The 22202-nt window shown below is 36.6% G+C and overlaps 3 protein-coding genes and 1 long non-coding RNA gene across 8 annotated transcripts; all 4 read left to right on the forward strand.

The window, feature by feature from the left end:
* The first annotated feature begins 2275 nt into the window (after positions 1–2275).
* LOC133679283 (uncharacterized) lies at positions 2276–3234 on the forward strand. Its single transcript, XR_009836146.1, has 2 exons — positions 2276–2491; positions 2714–3234. It is a non-coding gene; the product is annotated as an uncharacterized LOC133679283 (long non-coding RNA).
* Positions 3235–3871: 637 nt separating this feature from the next.
* On the forward strand, positions 3872–6590 carry LOC133679121 (probable E3 ubiquitin-protein ligase RHY1A). Its single transcript, XM_062101631.1, has 3 exons — positions 3872–4405; positions 5263–5450; positions 5870–6590. The coding sequence occupies exons 1-3, from the start codon at positions 4184–4186 to the stop codon at positions 6312–6314; spliced, it is 855 nt and encodes a 284-aa protein (XP_061957615.1). The 5' UTR covers positions 3872–4183; the 3' UTR covers positions 6315–6590.
* Positions 6591–10632: 4042 nt separating this feature from the next.
* Positions 10633–12408, forward strand: LOC133680169 (uncharacterized). Its single transcript, XM_062102986.1, has one exon. The coding sequence runs from the start codon at positions 10633–10635 to the stop codon at positions 12406–12408; it is 1776 nt and encodes a 591-aa protein (XP_061958970.1).
* A 4584-nt stretch (positions 12409–16992) lies between these two features.
* Positions 16993–21822, forward strand: LOC133679608 (probable protein phosphatase 2C 63). Of its 5 annotated transcripts, none has more exons than XR_009836177.1 (6): positions 16993–17499; positions 18189–18562; positions 19281–19517; positions 19854–20171; positions 20338–20508; positions 21106–21822. XR_009836177.1 is itself a non-coding variant. In XM_062102257.1 (5 exons), exons 1-4 carry the CDS (start codon positions 17229–17231, stop codon positions 20121–20123), a joined length of 1152 nt encoding a protein of 383 aa, XP_061958241.1. In that variant the 5' UTR covers positions 16993–17228; the 3' UTR covers positions 20124–20171; positions 21106–21822. The 5 variants fall into 5 exon arrangements, 2 of the variants coding, with proteins under 2 accessions (XP_061958241.1, XP_061958240.1); XR_009836178.1 differs by having other exon boundaries at positions 20347–20508; XR_009836179.1 differs by having other exon boundaries at positions 20386–20508.
* Positions 21823–22202: the final 380 nt, after the last annotated feature.

The following is a 22202-nucleotide window of genomic DNA, read 5'->3' on the forward strand; positions in this document are numbered from 1 at the left end:
CTTGCATCAATTCTTATTAAAATATTATCGTTTGTTTTTTTGTCGTTGACCGATTTTTCTTATTAGTTTTTTTAATCGTGCTTGTAATTAATGGGGTTTGTTTTTTTTTTTTTTTGGTAATGTGCGTGGATGATGATTGAATATTTTTTTAACAAATTTTATTTTTTAATTCTTTTCCGTAGATAATTAATATGAAATAGATTTTTTATATTTTTCAAAACATTAATATTTTATATCAAATTAAATAAAAATATTTTTTACTATTTTATTTCAAATATAAAAAATATAAAAAGTTATTAATTAAATTTGAATTTATTTATAAATTAAATTTAATTAAACATGTGATAAATAAACTAAAAGTGATTTTTGGGATTGATTGTGTGTTTTGTTTTTTGCGCGTTAATGGCGGGAAAGGAGGGTTTTTTTTTTCTTTCCTTGGCTTTGACGTCACGGGGGCGGGAAACAGGTGGTTACTGCAGGAAATAAAATTTAATTACACACGCAATCGGAAGTGTAATCTGATGAGGCAACACAAATTAGTGCACGTGAAGTTCAACGTTGGATTTTTGGTTTTCTTTGAATTTGATTTGCTACTCGATTATCCAAACGTGTGCAGTCATGGCCCACATGACCATAGTTGTCTGTGAAAATGATGTTCAGTTTGTTTTTAAAAATTATTTTTTTATTTTCAACTTGTTTTAATACGATGATGTAATAATAAATTTTAAAAATAAAAAAAATATTATTTTAATATATTTTAAAAATTAATTATTATTAAAATATCATTAAAATTAATATTTTATCCTAATCACTCAATGGAATGACTTTTTATCCTCTCTTCTATTTTTGCCAATAAAAAATCTTTCTTTGTTTTTATCGTCACTTTATAAAGTTATAATCTCCCTTTGTGAAAAAAAAAATCCAAAAATTAATATTCTACGAATCATTCATATAGTTTCTCCTTTTTCTTCTTCATAATCTTCAATTATCAAGTTTTTTTATTTATTTATAAATTAAGATAATGTATTTAAAATATATCTCATGTTTTTCTTACCTAAGTAAAAGATATAAATTCCGGTGGATAGTTTTGGGATGTTTTAGCACAAAGAGTATAGAATTAGCTTATAGAACATGTCGCGAGGTTTGTGTTGGTTCAGACATGTACTTGCATAAGATAACAAATCCAGATCTGAGATCTAAAAGGTCAGTTTGATTTTTTTGTTATTCACTTTTTATTTACAGATATTGTGTTTGAAGATAAAATAACATATTGTTGGGAGTAGAACAGTTTAATTAGTAGCACAACCCCTAATAACATAATCAATTGCAATTGATCCAAAATATACTTGTCAGGCTTTTCATATAATCTAGATATAAAATATCTATATTCAATTGATATATTTATAATATTATAATAAAAATTAAATGGTATAAAAATCACTGTATATCAAAAGATTTTTTTATTAAAAATTTTAATATAATTTTACTTTTAATTTTTTATCTCTTCAAATTTAACCATTCTCTATTCTTACTGGATGTGCAGCTGTGCTCTTTTCCACATGAGATAATTCGTGTGATAGATTGTTTGTATTTTTTTTTTCTCTTTTGATAATTAAAATGTATAATTGGATCTGACATGATAGCTAGACATGTTTCATGGCTAGTAGAACATACGCTCGAATCTAGCATAATTACTACATATTTTTTAAAAATAATATTAATCTACTGCATAGCTCAGACAATATACTAGTATTCTTCAGTTATGCCAACTTGTAATATATTCTCATGTTTTTTAATAAATATCTCCTTGATCGCCAGCATAATAGGGATATTGCTCCTCGATCAAATTCTGAGTGATATCCCAATATATCCATTTCTATTTTCTAATCATCCCATGCCTTGTTTGACAGGTCGCTGATGCTATCTATTTCCGGCCAATGATAATCACCACTCTTTAAGAAAAATCCATACATTCCAAATTGATAAAATAAGATCTTGAAGTTAACAATTATTATATCACAATCACACCCACTTGATACCCATCGACCATTTATTTAAGCACCATGAACAGTGATGATTTTAGAGCCACAGATTGGTATCACGCACCCCTTTTTTTTTTTTTTCTCAAAGAGGAGAAGTGTTTGTTTTTTGTTTTTTTTTTCTGGTTCCCATGCACTTTTGCTTTTCGAAGGTGTGCGTACCATTAATTGGCAACCCTTCACTACCAGGTGTACATACAGAACTTATTCCTCCATTGATTCTGATAGAACACCACTAAGATTTTATCTACTTGTATTTCCATGGTGACATTCCATCAGTTTCGATGGTTGCGTAGCATCACTATTATATAAAGGACCTTCAAACCTTCAAACATTCAACCTAGAGCCTCGCAGCACTATAACAACCTAGTTATAATAAGCTTCTGTACCTTGTCATCAGTCACGCGGCTTGCTAGAACTATGATTTCAAAAACAAAGATGCTAATGCTTAGGTAATGCTATTAGCTTCCTATAATAATTACTTTCGATTGTGGGCTCTCCTTAATTTGACCTGAAGTTAAACTCTAGTTTACTATGCGCGTAGTCAGTACTATATATTTTGCAAATGAACTTCAATTAATCTTGCATTTCTAGCTAGTGATTTGTGTCAGTTAGCAGTGGATATGTTTTTGTGTTCGCTAATTTGGCCCTGATATTGATTCGAGGTATGGCAGCTCGTGCAGGAAAACCAGGCCAGCACTCCAGTGCCATTTTAGCAGTCCTCCATCAGTATACCAGCCAGAAAAATCGAGGACCTCGATCAAAGAAAGCAAGATGGAGGATTGGGCACCTCATCCTCGCACAGGGATTTATGTCCCAAAAGGCCACGAGAGGGTGATGGACGATGTCCCAGAGAAAGCAGCTTCATTAAATCAGACTTATTGGCTAAGGAATGTTGATGGTGTTGAGAAACCAGACCCTGACACACCCCATGATCCTTGCTTGTCTACCAATCTTTCTTGAGTTGGTTAACAAGGCTTCGTTCCAGTTTCATGCTAACCACGAGATGAAAACTTAGGAAATAAATTATTAAAGTTGTTGTGGCCCTGAATGGTAGAACATTACTAGCCTACATATGCAAGTAATTAATAACACAATTAGTCCAAGAAATTTACATAGTCCTTTTCCTTTTCCGGGATGGTTCTGTTGTTGCTACACTCATGCAATATTCACATTAATGGATGATTCTGCAGCACACCTCGTGATTACTCACAGGGCTATAGCTGTTCACAGTGCAGGGAAAGAAATCCTTAACACTGAGCATGCCAAGTGTTTAGCTGGTAACTTGGTATGGCCAAACTTCTTGGCTGGTATGCGAATGTTGCCGATGCTGTAGTCAACAGTGGCAACTGCCGACAAAAGTGTGTGTGGGTAATTATGGCAGGGCCTAGCAAGGAACTTATTCTTTGAGGCAAGCCAACCCTTTCTCAAATTACTCTTTTCTAAAATCCCATACCTTGTCTCAAATCGAAACCCTTCATTTCAAGTGTCTCCATCAGATAACAATGAAAATGAAAAGTTTCAAGGGAAACTACAAATCAGTCCCCAACCAATTTAGAAACTGACGAATGAGTCACCAATCTTCGAAATTTTATTAGTTTCTCCAAGACACCGCAATCTCGCAACCTCAACCTCTAAAATTTTCATTTTTTTAATGTAATATTAAAATCTTGTTAATAAAATATTCATAGGTTAAAATCTACTTATAAGTTTTATATCTAAATAATTTTTAATATATTAAAAAGTAATATAAAAATATTATCCACCGACTAACTAACTTGAGGGGGGTATATATGAGATGGTCATTTCACACCCTAGAATTCTATTAAAAAAAAAAAAAACCAATTTCACAGTCGTTTTATCTCCTGCTTGCTGCTCTACACTACAATCTGCATTTCTTCGAAGCAAGCAAACTTCCAAACCCCCTCACTCGTCAAGACAAGCATCTGCCGTGTTTCAGCGAACCCTCCTCCTCTCTTCCTTCTGAATTCTCTCTCCAATTCTCAAACTTTCATTATTTCTTTGTAACCTCGCTAAAAATTTCACCTGTCTTTATCTCCATTTTTTATTTTATTTTATTTTCTTTTCTTCTCACGCTGCCATTTTGTGGCAACAAATAAACCGGATCGTGAGTTCCGTGGTGCATGACGAGCGCATCGGAGTTGTTTTATCAAAGAAGGTCGCGAGTGAGCCGAGCCAATACCGATCTAGGGCTCGAACCTTCTGTTTCTGACCGTATTTTTTACCAAAATTACAATCGCCGCCATCACAATAATCATAATCACCGTCATGATTTAGACGGCTGTGATCCTCTTCGCAGATCTCCTCACGTGCGGCACCCCTGCCAGCGCTTATCGTTTCTCTCTGTAAGAAACTTGCATATATTGGAATTTGAGTGCTCAAAAACTATATCTTTAATTGTTTTATTGCTTTAATTACTTGATTTAAAATTGTAATATTTCTTTAGCGGTAGTAAATAATGCAATAAGCAAAAAAATTTACTATAGAAAGCTACAAAAAATTGGTAAATTTGTTTTAAGTGGATATTTAAGTTGAAGTTTCTTTTGATTTATATTCACTAGAGAATAAATCTGTTATGGAAATCACATAAATTTTAGGCCAAATTAGGAAATCAATTGTATCATTGGCTTTAATTGAGGAATGAGGTGATTTTAATATAAATAAGAATGTAAGATTCCGTGAAACAGCTCGCGTATAGATTGCAATTACTAGCTAGCTAGACAGCATCTTTTGAAAGATTGGAGTTTTTGGTGGTTTCATGGTTTTCCAACGTTTTATGCTTAACTCGTAATCTGCCGAATGAGAAGCATTCTGCTAGATATCTTAATTATGAACTGATAAAGGTGTGTATTTTGTATCTTGTTGCGCTGCACCTCGACATTGGGCCATTCCATTTGGCTAACGTGTGTGTATTCTTATCTAGTCTCAAGTATGCGTACCTAATATTAAAATCAATAGGATTGACAAAGGTGTGTGATTTGTATGTGTACTCTTTCGCTAATATTTCCTGCTGTTTGTTTTGTTTGCTCGATTGTGTCTGGTTTCTCAATTGAACTTTATGTTCTTCACTTGTTTGGTGAACCACAGGGCATTTTTTTTTTGCATTATTGCAATTGTTATTTACCAACTCTCAGTTTTGCAATGCCACTTTATGATTTTTTTTATGCCCCGCTCATTGTTGTATTGCATTTGGCTTGCACAGGAACGTGCCTCATCTCGACTTGATCAAGGTACCAGTCAATTTGTACCAAGCAACAATAACAGCACTGAAACTCTAAGCAGCACAAGCCGGCCAAGAGTGACTGTAAATGACAGACTTCCTGGAGCTGTGGTACTTGCAAGGGCAAGGCTTCTCGAAAGGTTAAGAGGAGTTTCACTTTCTGGAAACAGGTGATTTAGATACCCTGTTGAATTCCCTATATAATGCACAGAGTTATGCATGGATCGTGGTACTTGGACCCATCACAAATCGGCAGCCATCAATATTCATGATGGTAACCTTTGGCATTTGTCACATGTTCATGCTATGCCATCATATGTCTGTGCTGTTAAAATCTTGATAGTTATGGCTGCTGCTTTTGGTCCCATTTCTTATGCCCCCCACTACTATCATTACTGCTTGTCTTATTATTGCTTGGAGATGCCTGCACTATGTCTCATATGTTACCATAAGAATGTAGGTCTAGGCCATATTCAGGAGAAACACAATGACAGTTTTCTTTGCTAATGCAAGCATGTTTTGTTATCTCTGAAGCATTGGTCATGGAATTAACTTAAGGTACGGACCTGTTTATTTTGGCTTCATTCAGGCAAAGTGGCCGGGCTTCTCTTGGCATCTATAACAGGGAGTATACGCTTGGCGATGAATTGAGGGTTGTTGATGCAGGGGACTGGGGAACTGACATTTCTACAGGGTTGTTTGCTGGAGGTTCCCTTTCCGATGACTCAACCCTTCAAACAGAAAGACTTCACACTGTGCAGGAATCACACAAGAAGAAACCACCTGGTCTAACCCAAGATGCCCTTCACTGTTTGCAATCAGAGGTATTTAGCAGTGTAGAGAAGGGTCTCGAAGGGGGTGTATCTCAGGTGTCATGGGATTGTAGTATATGTCTCGAGAGTTTCACAGAAGGAGATGAACTTATTCGGTTGCCATGTGAGCATAGATTCCACTCTGCTTGCTTGGATCCTTGGGTCCGGACATGCGGTGACTGCCCATATTGTCGAAGAGATGTAGTTGTAACTAATGATTGAGAATGAACATGAAGTCCTTCTGAGAAGTTTTAGGTTTCTTCCTCTGCGGCTCTTCTTACATTGTAGACTCCTAGTTTGAAGTTTATATATTGACCGAATTTCATTAATGTTGTTTCGTCGTTGTTTGGTTTCGTGTGGTGTTCATGTCATACTTGGTTTTGTTGTAAAACACGAAATTATCTCAGCCTAGAGTCCTTAATCCCCGCTTAATATTTTCTGTTTGGAGTTTCGTTTATACCAGATGCTGAGTAATACTCCTTGATTTCAAATTTTCAATTCGCAGTCGTTTTTATTTTTCCAATACTCTCATGTATAGTTTTTCCTCCTTGTCTTAAAGGGAGATATAAGGAGGAGGATACACAAGACCTGTCGTGAAGACTTTTCATTTTATTACAAAACGAAGAAAAAAGGGCAAAAAGTGATCTATTATCATCATTCATTTGGAATCGGTCTATTTCATTATCATGAATTCGACTGCAATAACTTTGTGAAGTAATTTGAATTTCTGGACCAATCAAATTTGGCCCAGCTGAATTGGATATAATTCATCTTGTTACTTTTAGCAAAGGGGAATGGAACAGAGACGTTACCGAAGCTTTGCCATGTTTTATTATTAATTTGAGGACACAGCATAGCATTTGGTGTGGACAACGAAGATGTTCGTTTCTTCTTCACTTTCTAGCCTCCTTCAATGGAAGATTATAATATAATTACTTAATTAGGCATGTTTCATTTTTATAATTTCCCAGAAAGGTAATCTAATGGCTAATGCTTTTTCATCTTTCTGTTACATAGCTCAAGGCCCAATTGTACTGATTTGCTAAACCTAATTTTTAGGCCATTGATTACCAATTGCTAATGCTGGCCTTTATAATTTTAGACTTTTTGGCAATTCCAAGTCCTTTGTTCCCATGCAAATGCTCAATATAAAATAATAAAAGCACCTTAATGCCCTCCATCTTCAACTGCCACTACCAGGCAGCACCAAAGTGGCTTGATACCTTCGTTGGCATTGAAATGGCTTGCTCTTCCTTCCTCCTTGACCCACAACAGGTCCACCTCACCCCACCTACCACCATAACCACCGCCATCGCCACCTCCAAAGAAAAATCACTAATGTCTTTGAAACCACCAACTCAATCCCCTGTATGTACCCTCATATTGACATTCCCTCTCTCACCCCTTGTCAATACCTCTTCCTCAAAATCACTCCCAAAATAATCCCTGAAAATTTAACTCTGTCGTTAGAACGTGCCTGAAATGACGATCCAAATACCACTCTCAAGCTCATTTGCCATCTTGGGTTAGCCACCATCAATGCCAATCCTAATAAAGATGCATTCTTCACTTCACTTCTTTGGTTTCATAAGAAAGATATTTAATTTCTCGAGTTACGTATTCTTGCAGCCCTTGCTAGTTCTGGGTACCTACAAGATCTTCCTGACTTGAAGTTAGAGATGGAACTTAAAGGTTACAACAGTGAAGACCCCCTGTTTCAAGAATCCAGTGTGAAAAGTGAGAGCCGGGGTGGTGAGATTGAGATGGACAAAGAGAAGAGGAGGGTTACGAGGAGGGAGAAAGATATGTCTCGTGCTAGAATTGCAGTTCTTTTTCACAATAATGTTTCATGATATCAATACTTGCACAATCGCATTGCAGATGTTTTTGCAGAATTGCTCATGTCTGATATTGAATTCTTGAAGTCGGCGAGACTGAAAGGATTAGTATGGCCTCAAGATGGTGTTCTTCTATCAATAGTTTCTGCGATAGGAGAGCTCTAATTTGTGAAAGCTTTGCAAAGGCAGTTTTCACTTTTGAATCAGGTCCTGTGTAAATTGGTATTAAAAATGCTTACTATGTTTATAGGGTTCGAAATCGCTTGATGAAAGAAGTTCTTGTTCCTCTTCGTAAATCCTTTTGAGTGCAAGAAGGTTTGATTCAATCACACAGAGGGCTGTTGTGTCAACCACTGTGAAGAAAATGTATTCAGGCTTTTCTACGGAGGATTGCAATGAAATGTTTAAGGTTTATGTTGATATTGCAGCAAGAACATTGAGGAAAAGGGAATTGTTGCTTCTTCATGAAATTGCAGCTTCTTTGAGGGATTGAAGCGGTGGAAAAGTTTTGGACTCTCAACGGGAGAAACTTGTTTACTATGTACAAAAGAAAGGAAGCCTGAGAAACTATTTGGCGATTTATGGGATATCAAGAGACATGACTAAAACACAGGAGGACATTTGTGTATCACTGGAGCTATTAATTTCAGAACTCAGTGAAGAACCCTGTAAGGGAAAGATTGTGAATAATACTGATTATCCTACGCTTTGCAAGATTGAAGGACGCAATCTTCAATCCAACTTTGAGTTCATAAGGCAATTGAACTATAGTCGAAATGTAAATATTCAGATGGTGTTTGATCAATATTGGGATTTTCTGTTCCAGAAAATACAAGCCAAGAGAAGATGGCGCAAAAGATATTTGTTTTGATGACTTCGGATTTCAACAGGCATCTGCTAACTATTGGGGCATGTGGGGGAGTTACAAGAGAAAGAAAGGGTATACAGAATTTCCAGAGATTGTGTTTTGGAATCTGAGAGGTGATTTGAGTTTTCCAGCAAGGCACTCCAACGGGGTGACAATGGTTAATGGATATTCAAATGATTCACTGGCAGCATTGTTGGAGAGAGATGTTGTTCCACTGCTAGAACATTTGGTGAGATTAGTGCACCCTGATCATGTTGTGAAATCAGCCGTTTCTGGAGAGTTGTATGAGAATTTACTAGTATATAATTGATGTGTCAGAAAACACTCCTAATAAGAAACTTGGCTTTCAGTTGCATCTGGAAATTGCTTTCAGTTGTATGTCCACGATTTTTCTGCCAATCACTTGATCAAGTTCCACTTCGCAAATATACAAGTTGTTAATGTATAGTACAATCCCACAGTAAAATTCATGACGAGAACAAGTTCATGAAATAAATTTGGTTTTCTTAGAATCTCCAATCAAGTTCTTCACGCTAAAAAATAAAGAGAGAAAAGGTCCTTAAAACTTATTGTCAGTGCATCTGATGCTTTGATCCTTAACGGGTAATTGGATATGACATCAGATGCTTTAATGATAGTTTTTCCTTACGTTTTTTGAATAAATATTTAGAGGCCATTGCGTGTTTAATGGGATGGTAAGAGTCTTGAGCTTGCTTTCTCAAAAATACATGACAATTCTTTGCCTATTTAATAGATGAGCTGAAACCTAAACATAGAAGCTTTGCGTAAGCCAGAGTTTGCTTGTTTTTTCAAGAACTGGGGTCTTCTCAGATCTTGATTTGCTTGTTAGATCAAATGGATTGGTGCTCTGACACCATGTTTTCTTTCTTGTGTCTTTTGTAAATATCATAGCAGGCAAATACTCGTGTAGCAGGTATGCTCCACCTAAATGTTTGATTTATACGAAATTCTTCCATTATCCAAAATTAAACAAAGTAGACATATGAACATAGATTGAGAGTTCGTGCATTTTCTCATGCTCAGGCCTGCCATGGACTGAAGCACGTTTAAGAGTGATTATATATGACCAAGCATATAGAGAACTCTTAAGAAAACAAAGAAACTGAAAAGAATTAATGAACAAATCTGAATGCCTCAACATTTTTCCAAGCAAGCTGGTGTTTGTCTGGTATGGTTTTGAAGTTTTAGGTACCCAACTGATCATTTTATGTTTGTTCATGGTCATAGATCCGAACTGAAGAATTTTGGAATTTGATTTGATTTTATGTAAGAATAAAACGCAGCGGAGTTCGTTGAACAGGAATTCTTTACTTTCAGCAAAGAGGAAGAGGGAGGGAGAAATTGATTCCTTGACAGGTTGTTTTACTATTAGCTTGACAACACAGGTCTGAAGAATCAAATGTGCTTTCGTCTCCCCTTTCCCATATCAAGATATATGAATTCTGAAAAGCAATTTGGTTGAAACTTTCAAAGAGGCCAAGATTTACAGTATCTGAACTTGGCATGGCCATTCCCTAGAAAGTTTGGACGTGATGTTACAGAGTTCAAGGGCCAGTGGGAATTTATTTCCCCTACGAATAAACCTATTTTACAGGTTATCAGTTACAGCTGATTATAAGTGCCGACCCAACTTGGGTCACCCAATTATAGTAGCAACATTTTAGGCGTTTAGCAACTGCAAGTCCTTGGTCCCCAAGTAACGCTCTGCCTATAAAAAAAATCTCGTTGCCTTTCTTCTTGATTCTTCTCCCGCCTCATAGCACCAGTAGGCACCACCACAAACAAACAATTTTCAAGACTCTAAAACCCTCCCATGGCTCCTTCTCCTTCCTTTCTCGTTGGCCCACCAGAGAGTTACCGCCGTGCCCCACTCACCACCACCGCAAGAACTCAAAAACCACAAACAAAAGCTCCTGTATGGTACCCTCAGATGGAGATTCCTACCTTAACCCCTTGCCAGTTTCTCTTCTTCAAAATCACTCCCCGTACACCCCCTGAAACTCTATTTCGCTGGTTAGAACGTGCCTGGAAAGAAGACCCAAATACCACTCTCAAGCTCATTTGCTATCTTGGATTAGCCATCATAAAGGGAAAACCTAATAAATACTTGTTCTTTAACTCGGTTCTTTGGCTTCATAAGTACCAACATTATGTTCTTGCGTCAAATCTTGCAGCCCTGGCAAGTTTTGGGTACTTGAAAGATCTTCCGGAAATCTTGTATCTAATCTTGGTGTTTGAGATTGTAAATGGAGGTTACTGTCAAAGCAGAATGTTGGATCAAGGAGAGAATGTGAAAATGGATCAGATCGAGAATGAAGAGATGGAGAAGGAGGAAACGAGGGTTCTGAGGAGGGAGAAAGACATTTTTTGGGCTGAATGTGCAGTCTTTTTTCACCGAAATGTTTCAGCATATCATTTCTTGCACAATTGTGTTGCAGATATTTATGCAGATTTGCTGAAGTCTGATATCGAATTCTTGAACTTGGGTGAGGTTGAAAAGATTAGTTTGGCTGCAAAATGGTGTCCTTCTGTCAATAGTTTCTATGATAGGAGAACTCAGATCTGTGAAAGCATTGCAAAGGCAGTTTTCCCTTTCGATTCAGACCCCGGGTACTTTGTTATTGAAAATGCTCACTATGTTTATAGGGTTCGAAATCGCTTGATGAAAGAAGTTCTTGTTCCTCTTCGTAAAGCCCTTGTGAGGAGAACAAGGTGTGATCCAATCACACACAGGCCTTTTAGGCCTATTGTGTCAACCACTATGAAGAAAATGTATTCAGGGCTTTGGACTGCGGATTACAATAAAAGGTTTAACGTTTACGTGGAGATTGCAGCAAGAACAACGAAGAAAAAAAAGTTGTTGCTTCCTCATGAAATTGTAGCTTCTTTGAGGGATAAAAGTAGCAGCATGGTTGCAGAGTCTAAATGGGAAAGCCTTGTTAACTACTTGAAAAGGAAAGGGAGATTGAAGAATTGTTTGGCAGTTTATGGGATATCAAGGGACATGAACAAAATGCAGAAGGATATTTGTGTATCGATGGGGTTGTTAGTTTCAGAACTCAGTGAAGAACATTGGAAGGGCAAGATTGTATCTTTTGGTGATGATCCTAAGATTCGCATGATTCAAGGAAGTAATCTTCCAGCCAAGATTGAGTTCATGAGGCAACTGGACTATAGTAAGGTTGAAAATATAAAGAGGGTGTTTGACCAAATATTCGAATTTGCTCTTGCGGAGAAGATTAGCCAAGAGAATATGCCACAAAAGATATTTTTTTTCACTGACATGGGATTACAGCAGGTATCTGCTTGCTTGTGGGGCATGTGGGGGAGTTATAGGAGAAGGAGAGGGTGTACAACATTGCCAGAGATTGTATTTTGGAATCTAAGAGGTGAAACTGGTATCTTGAATTTCCCAGCAAGGAACTTGAACAGGGTGACGATGGTTAATGGGTTTTCGAATGATTCATTGGCAGCTTTGCTGGAGAGAGATGTGGTTCCAACTCTAGAAGATTTGATGAGGTCAATTGGGCCAGATAATGTTTTGAAATCAACTATTTCTGGAGATTTGTATGACAATTTACTCGTATAAGAATGATGTATATTAACATACAAACTGGATAAAACTTGGTTTACAGTGGCTCCTAGAAATCGCCTTCAACTGCTTGTCAACTTCTGAAAATTCACATTCCATGCATATCTCTAAAGCACAGGTTAATTTGTTTTAAAAATCCCTCTTGAATATAATTTGCCTAGAAAATAATGATAACCTGACTACAGAATCCATTATAAGAGTGATCAGAACATGATCAAATCAAAACAGTTGGGTGTTCAATTTAGTTTTTCACACTAAGAAGTAGAGGGTAAGAAAAATTAGGCTTTCGAGGTTGTTGTCAATTGATTAGTGTATGTAATTCCAATGCTTTGGCCAAGACATTAGACTTTTTTTCGGTATTAATCAGAGCTCTTGGTTTAAGATCTTGCAATAAATATGGGGCACATTCAAATTAGCCCTCTTCTAATTACAAACCATTTCTATAAGGCTGCGGTCTGCACACCTGATAGAAAGAAGCAGGAGAGACCCATTAATGTGTCTGCAACTTGGCGCTACAAAACCGCTAGTAGTCTCTTACTCTCCGAAGTATCTTTGGCATGGTATGTGAAACCAATACCAAAGTTCACCTCTTTGTGCATGGAGTTAACGAGGATGATCTCAAACGCCCGTTGCGTTGCTACGAAGATGAATCTGTCACACACTTGTTCATTCATTTCAAATTTTCATGGAGTGTTTGAAAGCGCTTGGTTAAATTATAGGGTATCATAACAATTGGTGAATGCCACATTCTATGCCTGGCCAATTAACAAAGTGAGATTATGCCGAGAATTGGTTCACGGGAAATTTCTGAAGAAAACTCGGTTGATGTTATTCTTCGCATTTGTATGGTTCATCTGGCTTCTTAGGAACAGAATGGTGTTCAACGAGGAGAATTCAGCAGTTCAGAAACTGTTTGAAATCATTTTCCTGTGGTTAGGCATTTGATTTAAATCTGCATTTTATGGATTTCCTTACTTGACTGAGGACCTCATGCACTCAGCAACAGGTCTAACTCTGTTAATCGCGAAACTGTTTCTTCATGGCCTTCCACTAGTTGAAAATGGAATCTGGATGGCTCGTCAATCAGAAAACCAGTGTTATCAGGTGGGTGACGTGGTGTGCTAAGAGATTCTCAATGCTGTGATTTCATCTCAATGGAAACAAGGACTTCAATGAGGCAGAACTTCTTGCCATACAAAAGCCCTCCAACTTTTTGCTGGATTCCATGGAGAAAAGGCTGAAACTGTTTTTAATACATGATGGATTTGCTTCAAGACTTCACGCAAAGCAACTACAAGTTCTCCGCACTACTCTTATATTGCAGACTGTTCTTTTGTTTAGACTGTGTATGGATTTCATTTTTACCTTGAGCTTCTGCTCTGCTCATTTTCTATTTTTCCTGATCAATCAGAAGTTTCTCTATGGATCTGGAACTATATACTGTTCCTAACTTAATAAACTTGTACAGGATCATTAAAAAAAGGGGAGGGAGCAAGTACTTCCAAGACTAACCATGACAATGAACATGCATGCTTGTTGATAAACAATAATATAAAATTAAAATTATATCTCAGAATCTCGTTTAAAAACTTCCCTTAAAAACTTCCCTTATTTTTTAACATGATAACAAAGTCAGAGTCTTGTTGACCAAAATTCAAAAAGTAGCAGTAACTAATGCATCAGTAATTCAAATCTCACAATTGTAATCTCATTGTTTTACCCTCACCTAAAGTGACTAAATGATAACATGCTCGTTTGCTTGAGATGGTAGCAGATAAAATGCTCGTTTGCTTCGTGAATTATACCCAAAAGTTTCAAACTTGTAAAATCTTCAACTTCTAACCGAAATTTCTCTAATATGAATAATCTGGGTGGCATGTCCGGAGAGCAAAACTAAAATGATTTTTTAAAATCAAGCTCCCGTCAAATGGCAGGGCTCTACTTTTGTTGCCATGAAAGCATACAAGAAGCTAGTTATGGAACCTGATGGGAAGAAGAAAATCAAACAACACTTGAAGATTGTGTTTTAGTATGGTAAATGGAGAGATGATGATGGAATACTGCTCTACTGGCAGAGACTTGTATAATTGTTCTCAAAGAACGATCAATTGAAGAGTTGCATTGCAGTATGTGACATTTTTTAAGGCACGAGTGGTACAATTGTGGAGGAATTTTGTGTCTCTATGGGACTACTAATTTCTCAGGCTAGCTATAACCCATGGAAAGGAAAGATTTTCTCATTTATTGATTAATCTAAGCTCTGCATGATCAATGGTGACAACCTTATATGAAAATCCGAGTTTATTAGAGAACTGGATTCCAGCGAGGGATCAAGTTTTACAAAGATTTATGACCAGGTATTACAGTTTGTAATGACATAAAGTAGTGATAGGATGGTAAAGAGGGTTTTTGTCTTCACAAATCCGGATTTTAGAGATTCAAGGAAGGAAAAAAAGGCAGCAGAATACAGAGCGGCATGGAAGAGCTATAGGAAGAGAGGGTTCAAAACTGTACCTGAGATTGTTTTTTGGAATCCTAAGGGTTGCAAACCTAATCGTAAAGTAATTGATAGTCAAGTTGATCACCACCATAGAGGGATAGCAGTGGTTAAAGGGTTTTTTTGTTAAAATAAAAAACTTATCAAGTTCTTGATGGGAGATGATCATTCTACAAATGCTTACATGCAGCAAGAGGAGAAGTTGACAGAGAAGAGCTTGGTTCCAGAGATGGATGAGATTTTAAGCTCTGCAACTAGCCGGGATGAATTCAAGAATCTAAGTGTAATGGATTGATGATGTGCAAATGAATTGAACAATATGTTTGTATTAGCTCAAAATTTCTCTTCTATTCAAGTTTAAGTACTGAGCTTTGCACTAATCTTTTCTCTCCTAGCTTGGCTAATTATTTTCTCTATTTGCTATACTGAAACTTAGGCATTTTTTGCCTGGTTTGTATCAATTGAAAAGAATTAACCAAAAGTTCACACTTTCTTATGAAATATATCACAAAAAGAAAGGACATTGAGGACGGTGATGACGGGTCCTGCTAGGAACTGCAAAAATGTGTACTGGAATGATACATGAATAATGATCAACCAGGAGTAATTTCTGACAAATTAATCAAAGAACTACAAAGAAAAACCAAACTGGAATCTACAAGATTTTGCCAATAAAGCTAGTTTTTGTTTGGTAGAGTTTTGAAGCATTGGAAACCAGATTTTGATGTTTTCTGAAAAACGACGCGCAGGAAAACAGTGAGCAGGAACTGTATCCAAATGAAAATTCTCTGGCTACCTACCCAATTACTCATTAAAAGCCTCAACTCTCTGATTCAGCTGGTTTCCAATCACAACTGATCCCATTTTTTCCGCACAATAAATGGCAAGCACTCTCCTCTAACTATAAGGCTATAAGTGTTTTTTTGATGTCACATTAACTGTCATCTTAATTCTGTCATTGGAAAACAGAGACACCATTAATAGTTGCTTGCATTTGCAGCATCGATCACATGGAAGTAACTAGGAGGAGCCTGGAAGTAAATGGAAGGTATAATTGCTTGCGTACAAGAATGTCCAGCAAGTAATTAAAGCCAGACAATACTTTAATTTGGTTGGTACTAAATTTGGACTTTATTATTTGTGATTTGAACGATTTGTCTTTCACGACATGGAATCACTCTTGACTTTTGTTACTCAAAACATTAAATTATAGTGGTAGAAAAAGAGTCAATATCTACCGTCGTGTTTTATATAGTGGAAGCAAAGGTGAAATTGCCCTCAAGACTTCAAACGAGTGTAATTTACCAGAGAATTGTTTTGATTTTTTTATATTTTTAAATTATTTTGATATATTAATATATAAAATATTCTTTAAAAAATAAAAAATAACTGCTACATACCACACTCTCGAACTTTAATTTTTTATACTGGTTCCATCCCCTTTTCTTAAATTCAAATTAAAATAATAATAATAAAGTCATGGAGAAAGAATTTTATGCCAACGACATGAAAAATCTAAATAACCATTATTAAAGAGCTCTCTCTTTTCCTCTCTTTACATTGAAGCACCTTATTTGCTGTTGAGCTTCATGTGTATATACAAGTATTATATATATATATATATTAACCAGAAAAAGAATCCGACAAGAAGAAGAAGAAGAAGAAGAAGAAGAAGAAGAAGAGATCCTTTAAAGAAATTTGATGCTAACCCTAATCTAAATTTCTTGGTCATATCCAACCCTAATCCATAGTCACAGATACGGGTCCAAAATGTAGGGTTTTTTTGTATAATATTTTTTGTGGTCATGGTCTCAAATTCTACATCGAAAGTCGGTAAAAACGATCATTTCTAATTTCCTATTACAACTAAACAATAAATTAAATAAGCTTGATTTTGTAGATTCCAAGGATCAAAGTCTGCTAGAACAAAAAAAGAAAAATAATCGTAAAAAAAAACATTTTAAAAAAAATTGTAAAGCAACAAGAAAGTTAAAAAAAGTAAATATATATATATATATACACACACACACACACTCGAAAAGAACTGGAAGTTGCTTGTATAATAGTGTAACAGGTAGAGAAAGAGCGTTAACGTGGAGTGTACACTGAAAGCAAAAACCGAAAAGCTTCCTGTCATTCATACTTCGTCTTCACGCGGTATCTCTTTTTCTTTTTGAATGAAAAAAAAGGGCCATCTATTTATTTCCACAGAAACAGAGAAACCCAATAAGGGAAAAGCAAAAAAGACACCACCACAAAATTCTAGAACCAAAGAAACAAAGAACAACGAGAACGGGAGCATTCGAAGTTGTTAAGGCAGATGATGTTGAGATCGTGTTACAGACCATTAGAGAGGTGTTTTGGTCGGGTAGCAGGTGGTGGTGGCGGTGATGGATTGATGTGGCATGCTGATTTAAAACAACATGCGTCTGGTGATTATTCAATTGCCGTTGTTCAAGCTAATTCTAATTTAGAAGATCAAAGTCAGGTCCTTACGTCCTCCTCCGCTACTTATGTTGGTGTTTATGATGGTCATGGCGGTCCTGAAGCTTCCCGATTTGTCAATAAACATTTGTTTCCTTACATGCATAGTGAGAATTCTCTCCTCTCTCTCTCTCTCTCTCTCTCTCTCTCCTCTTGTTTTTTTTTCTTTTGTTTGTTTTGTTTTTTGTCTTAATTAGTTGTTTTCTTGATTGTAATGATCATGATCACGATCACAGTGATTATCTTAAACCCTGAATTTATTTGTGGTTTTGATTTCTTAATCTATTGGTCCTGTGGTTAAGGACTCAAGGTCCAGTCTTTTTGTGTTTGAGTTTGAATTCCCAAACCCCATATCACAAATTATAGAAAGGAAAGACAGTTTTTTATTATTATTATTAATCATACGTTATCTTATTCTTCATTTTTTACTATCTTTTCTTTGGTCACCTTTACCTTGTTCGTGCTAGTGCAATAGTATGTATTAATATCTTTTCCATTTCAATAGAATGAATCTCGATGTGAGAGGGATGTGAGAGGCTGGAGTTTGCTTTTGTGGGTTTAGTTATGTTAGTGTTAGGGTGACAACTTGTAGAAAACCTTGAAAGTTTCTGGCTTTATTGAATTGGAGCTTTGTTTGTTTGTGTTTTTATTGTGGGCCGATTGGAAAAGAAAATAGATAATATGTGATAAAATAAAAAAATTTGGCTGCCTAAGACGTGGACTAAACTGGCCTCTATGCAACAGACTTCTTCGTAATTGTGTCATTCTCTATCTAAGATGTTAGTTTTGATTGCAGAATTTGCTACAGAGCATGGGGGGTTATCAGCTGACGTGATAAGGAAGGCATTTAATGCAACTGAAGAGGAGTTTTGTCATTTAGTGAAGCGATCATTACCATGGAAGCCACAAATTGCTTCTGCTGGATCATGTTGTTTGGTTGGAGCAATTTCAAATGATGTGTTATATGTTGCGAACCTTGGGGACTCCAGGGTAGTTCTTGGCCGAGGAGTTGATGAGGATAAGAAAAAAAAGGTAGTGGCAGAAAGGTTATCAACTGATCACAATGTTGCTGTTGAGGAGGTGAGAAAGGAGGTTCAGGCACTTCATCCTGATGATTCACATATTGTAGTCTATACTCGTGGAGTTTGGAGGATTAAGGGCATTATACAGGTAAAATGGCTTCTTGTTGCTGAGCAGCTGGTCTTCTTGTTCCTGTTTTTGCTTGTTAGTTATGAGAATTTGGCTGATTGGGTATTGTTTGTTTGTGGCCTTATACATTCATTCATTTAGGTGCCAAATATGTTTCTTCATCCTCTTGATTGTCTTTCAATGTCTTGCCAGGTTTGTTTTGAGTTACTTGGATAACCTCTGTCTTAAAAACACTATTTTGTAGTGTGTTTGACATAAAGTAATTGGTCTGAAGATGGATCAATTCTGAAGGCATCCAATTTTATGTTCGGTTCTCTTATCTTTATCTTTTGCTTTTGCTTTATGATAGGCATCTGTCTATGATGGAAACACTGTAGTTAAAGTTGGCCTGGGGGTTACATTCATACCCTTCCAGGAATCTTATGCTCTGCCTCCTGGTCTACCATTTCATGCAATCAAGTGAAGCAGTACGTCTTCTGATGCATGAGAGGTAAATGAAAACCCCTGAGGCCTAACAAGAATGCTTATGTAATTACCGGAAGTCTTGATCCTTTTTTTTTCCCCTTCTATTTAACTTATCCGGAGACTAGAAACATCATAGTGTGATGTTCTGTTTGATGAACTGAACCATTGTGTTCATTTGTTACTGGACTCCCTGAAGTTTTGGAGCTGATTTACTATCTTAGGCATGTCGTAGAAGGTGGAATAAACCTTCCTTGTTTCCTTTTTCCCTTTTCAGGTATCTAGATCCATTGGTGATGTGTATCTGAAGAAACCAGAGATTAACAGGGACCCAATTTTTCAGCAGTTTGGGAACCCTATTCCTTTGAAACGGCCAGTAATGAATCCAGAACCTTCCATTCTCATTAGAAAGTTGAGGCCAGAAGACTTGTTCCTGATCTTTGCTTCAGATGGTCTTTGGGAACAATTGAGCGATGAAGCAGCTGTAGAGATTGTTTTCAAAAACCCAAGAGCTGTAAGTGCCTGTCTTTGACTTAGATGTTTCATTTACTTTTTCTTGCAACTCTTATTGATATTTAAATCCCGGACCTAATTTATACTCTGAGGTTAGGCAAGTTAGGTTTTGATGGGATCCTTGGGAATGAAAATTGAATTTCTTTTTCATAAAAGATATTTCTGTTGAACATGGACATTGTTTTGGAAATAGGATATTCCTGACATCTGAACCTTTAAGCAAATGTTTTGGAAAACAAACTAGATGTCATAGATGTTCAGTTGTCTGGAGTTATTTGTGCCTGTCCAAATTTTGTTGCTTGCTTGACAATTCTCTGGGCTGTTTTGACACCTGCAGGGGATTGCTAAGAGATTGGTGAGAGCTGCTATTCAGGAGGCTGCAAAGAAAAGAGAGATGAGATATGATGACATAAAGAAAATAAAAAAGGGAACGCGGCGGCATTTTCATGATGATATCACTGTGATTGTAATTTATCTTCATCACCAAAAAGGTTCCTCCAAGGGTGGACTAAAGAATAATGTTGTTGGCTGCACCAGTGCTCCAGTCGACATTTTCTCCCTTAATGCAGATCAAGCAGAGGTGGACTTGCTTCAAACAATTTCTTGAACAAGGAAAAACCGTTTGAAGGGGCAACACTGACTTCTTGATTTCAAGGTATATTAAAGGAGGATACATTTATGTAGATGAAGTTATAGCGGGTTCTGGTATTAGCCTTTTCCAAGTAAATATATAACTATACTTGTTTCATTCTATCAATGACTGGTTAATTTTTCAGAATTGTAGCACCAATTTTTTGCCTCTTTTGTTTTCCAAATGTTAGAAATTACAGGTCATCATTCATTATTTTTGGGCTTGTAAAATCTGACAGTTCCGGTAGCCAATGGTCCAAGGGCATTTTTAGGGGGTAAATTGCACTGCATTTGCCTTATTAAAAGCCTCTGACTTCAAGCACTGGCCATTCTTGAACCATTGCACGTTAGCAGCACGTGAGGTGAGTTAAGAAGTCATCACATGAGCCTCCCTGCCCTGCGCACAGCATATATTTGTCAGTTGCTTCTACCTTCGTAGCTCAAACCTAAATGATGCACAACTTTCACGCGAGGAAAGAACTTCGAAGTCCTCCATAATAGGAAGAAAAAACTACTTCTATGTTAAAAATTGCCGAATATGAGTTGAATTGAAGTAACAAAAACAAGCACACCCGTGATTTTAGAGCAATAAGCAAATGCAGACACGAGTCGCCCCTGCATCCATGTAGTTGGCTATGCGTAAGAAAGGGGATTGTGAGGACTCACTCAAGCATGGCTCCTTGCAACAATCAAAAAGATCGGATTGGCCTTAGCTTCAGGCTTTAGGTCCCCATTGATGATTGATGAGAGGATATGATGATGACAAAAATGTAATATACATAGATGATATTAAGATAAAATAACATAAAAAAGAAAAAGAAAAAAGAATAGAAGGATATAGGAAAGCTTTAACCCTTGCGAGACCATGATGCATCCATCGTTATTTTTGCTTTGCCCAACTTTGCATCCTTAAAAAACTCAAGATTGGGAGGATTTGAAAAAAACTCCTTGTACTGTAGAGAAACAGTGATGGCGGCTGAATTGCTTGGTGGAGCTGATGTTGGAGCAGTGTTTGGTGAGCTGCTAGAAGCGTTTTGAATGAGATAAACAAAGCAGCGTTCAAGACGAGACTGAGGCAAATAGGACAAACTCTACAATCCAACAGTCCAATTTTACAAGACATGGAAAAGTTGAATCAAGCATTAAATCGTAGAAATGAGGAGACAGAAACAATAATAGAAGTAATCAGGAAAGGCAAGACGCTCGTTGTTGTATGCTCAGAAACTCGTAGGTATAATTGTTGTAGAAGGCAGAAATACACAGACAAGCTCGTCAAGTTAGAAGAATTCAGTGCCCAAGTTATTCTTTCAAACTGTTATGCCAACGCAAACAGTAAGGGACAGTAAAGAAATTCTGTTGGAGCTAAGAGGCCAACAGCTCAAGTTCAAAAGGAAAATTGATGGACTTGTTGTCTCATGTACAATCTCTGGTGAATGCTGTTGGATTACAGGTGGCTTTAGGAGAATTGAAGATGGAGCTGTTTAAGGATGGGATGTCCATTGCTGTGCTATCTGCTCCTCCAGGCTGCGGAAAAACAACATCGGCAAAACTACCTTGTCATGTGTCCTGTGAATGCTTTCCTTTTTATGTAATAATCTCTACTAGTTCTTAGTAGCAACTCTCTCGTATAGTTTTCGGTCTTTGAACAGGAAAATTCAAGGATAACATCTTTTATATCACTGTGTCGGAAAAAAAAAAGGCATTATTTAATTATATAAAAAATATTGTTTTAATAAAAATTTTAAGAAAAATATTTAAAAAACAATATCAATCATCGTATGCAAAAAAGATCCCAAGAACCTGACAACTTCAAAGCATGAGCCATGATTACAGTATCGAGTTATTGAGAATATATGTAACCTGGTCGTATGAGCAAAGACGCAAAAATAGGAGAAGCCATAATGATAAAGGTATTAAATTAATATAAATGAGTCAATTAGACCTCCTAAGGCATAACGTGGGTTCGCCCTAGGCCTCAATTAGTATCTTCAATTTTGATTCAAACCTCCTTTTTTATAACAAAAGTAAAATTAATTTAAAAGATATACATAGTAAA

Source organism: Populus nigra, chromosome 19 (assembly GCF_951802175.1).
Source record: "Populus nigra chromosome 19, ddPopNigr1.1, whole genome shotgun sequence".
Lineage (NCBI taxonomy): Eukaryota > Viridiplantae > Streptophyta > Magnoliopsida > Malpighiales > Salicaceae > Populus > Populus nigra.

Coding starts and splice junctions, on each gene's coding strand:
- LOC133680169 (XM_062102986.1), top strand. CDS start 10,633: ATGGCTCCTTCTCCTTCCTTTCTCGTTGGCCCACCAGAGAGTTACCGC.
- LOC133679608 (XM_062102257.1), top strand. CDS start 17,229: ATGATGTTGAGATCGTGTTACAGACCATTAGAGAGGTGTTTTGGTCGG. Junction 17,500..18,188: donor TTTGTTTCCTTACATGCATA/GTGAGAATTCTC, acceptor TTTTGATTGCAG/AATTTGCTACAGAGCATGGG. Junction 18,563..19,280: donor GGATTAAGGGCATTATACAG/GTAAAATGGCTT, acceptor TTCCCTTTTCAG/GTATCTAGATCCATTGGTGA.
- LOC133679121 (XM_062101631.1), top strand. CDS start 4,184: ATGACGAGCGCATCGGAGTTGTTTTATCAAAGAAGGTCGCGAGTGAGC. Junction 4,406..5,262: donor AGCGCTTATCGTTTCTCTCT/GTAAGAAACTTG, acceptor TGGCTTGCACAG/GAACGTGCCTCATCTCGACT. Junction 5,451..5,869: donor GTTTCACTTTCTGGAAACAG/GTGATTTAGATA, acceptor GGCTTCATTCAG/GCAAAGTGGCCGGGCTTCTC.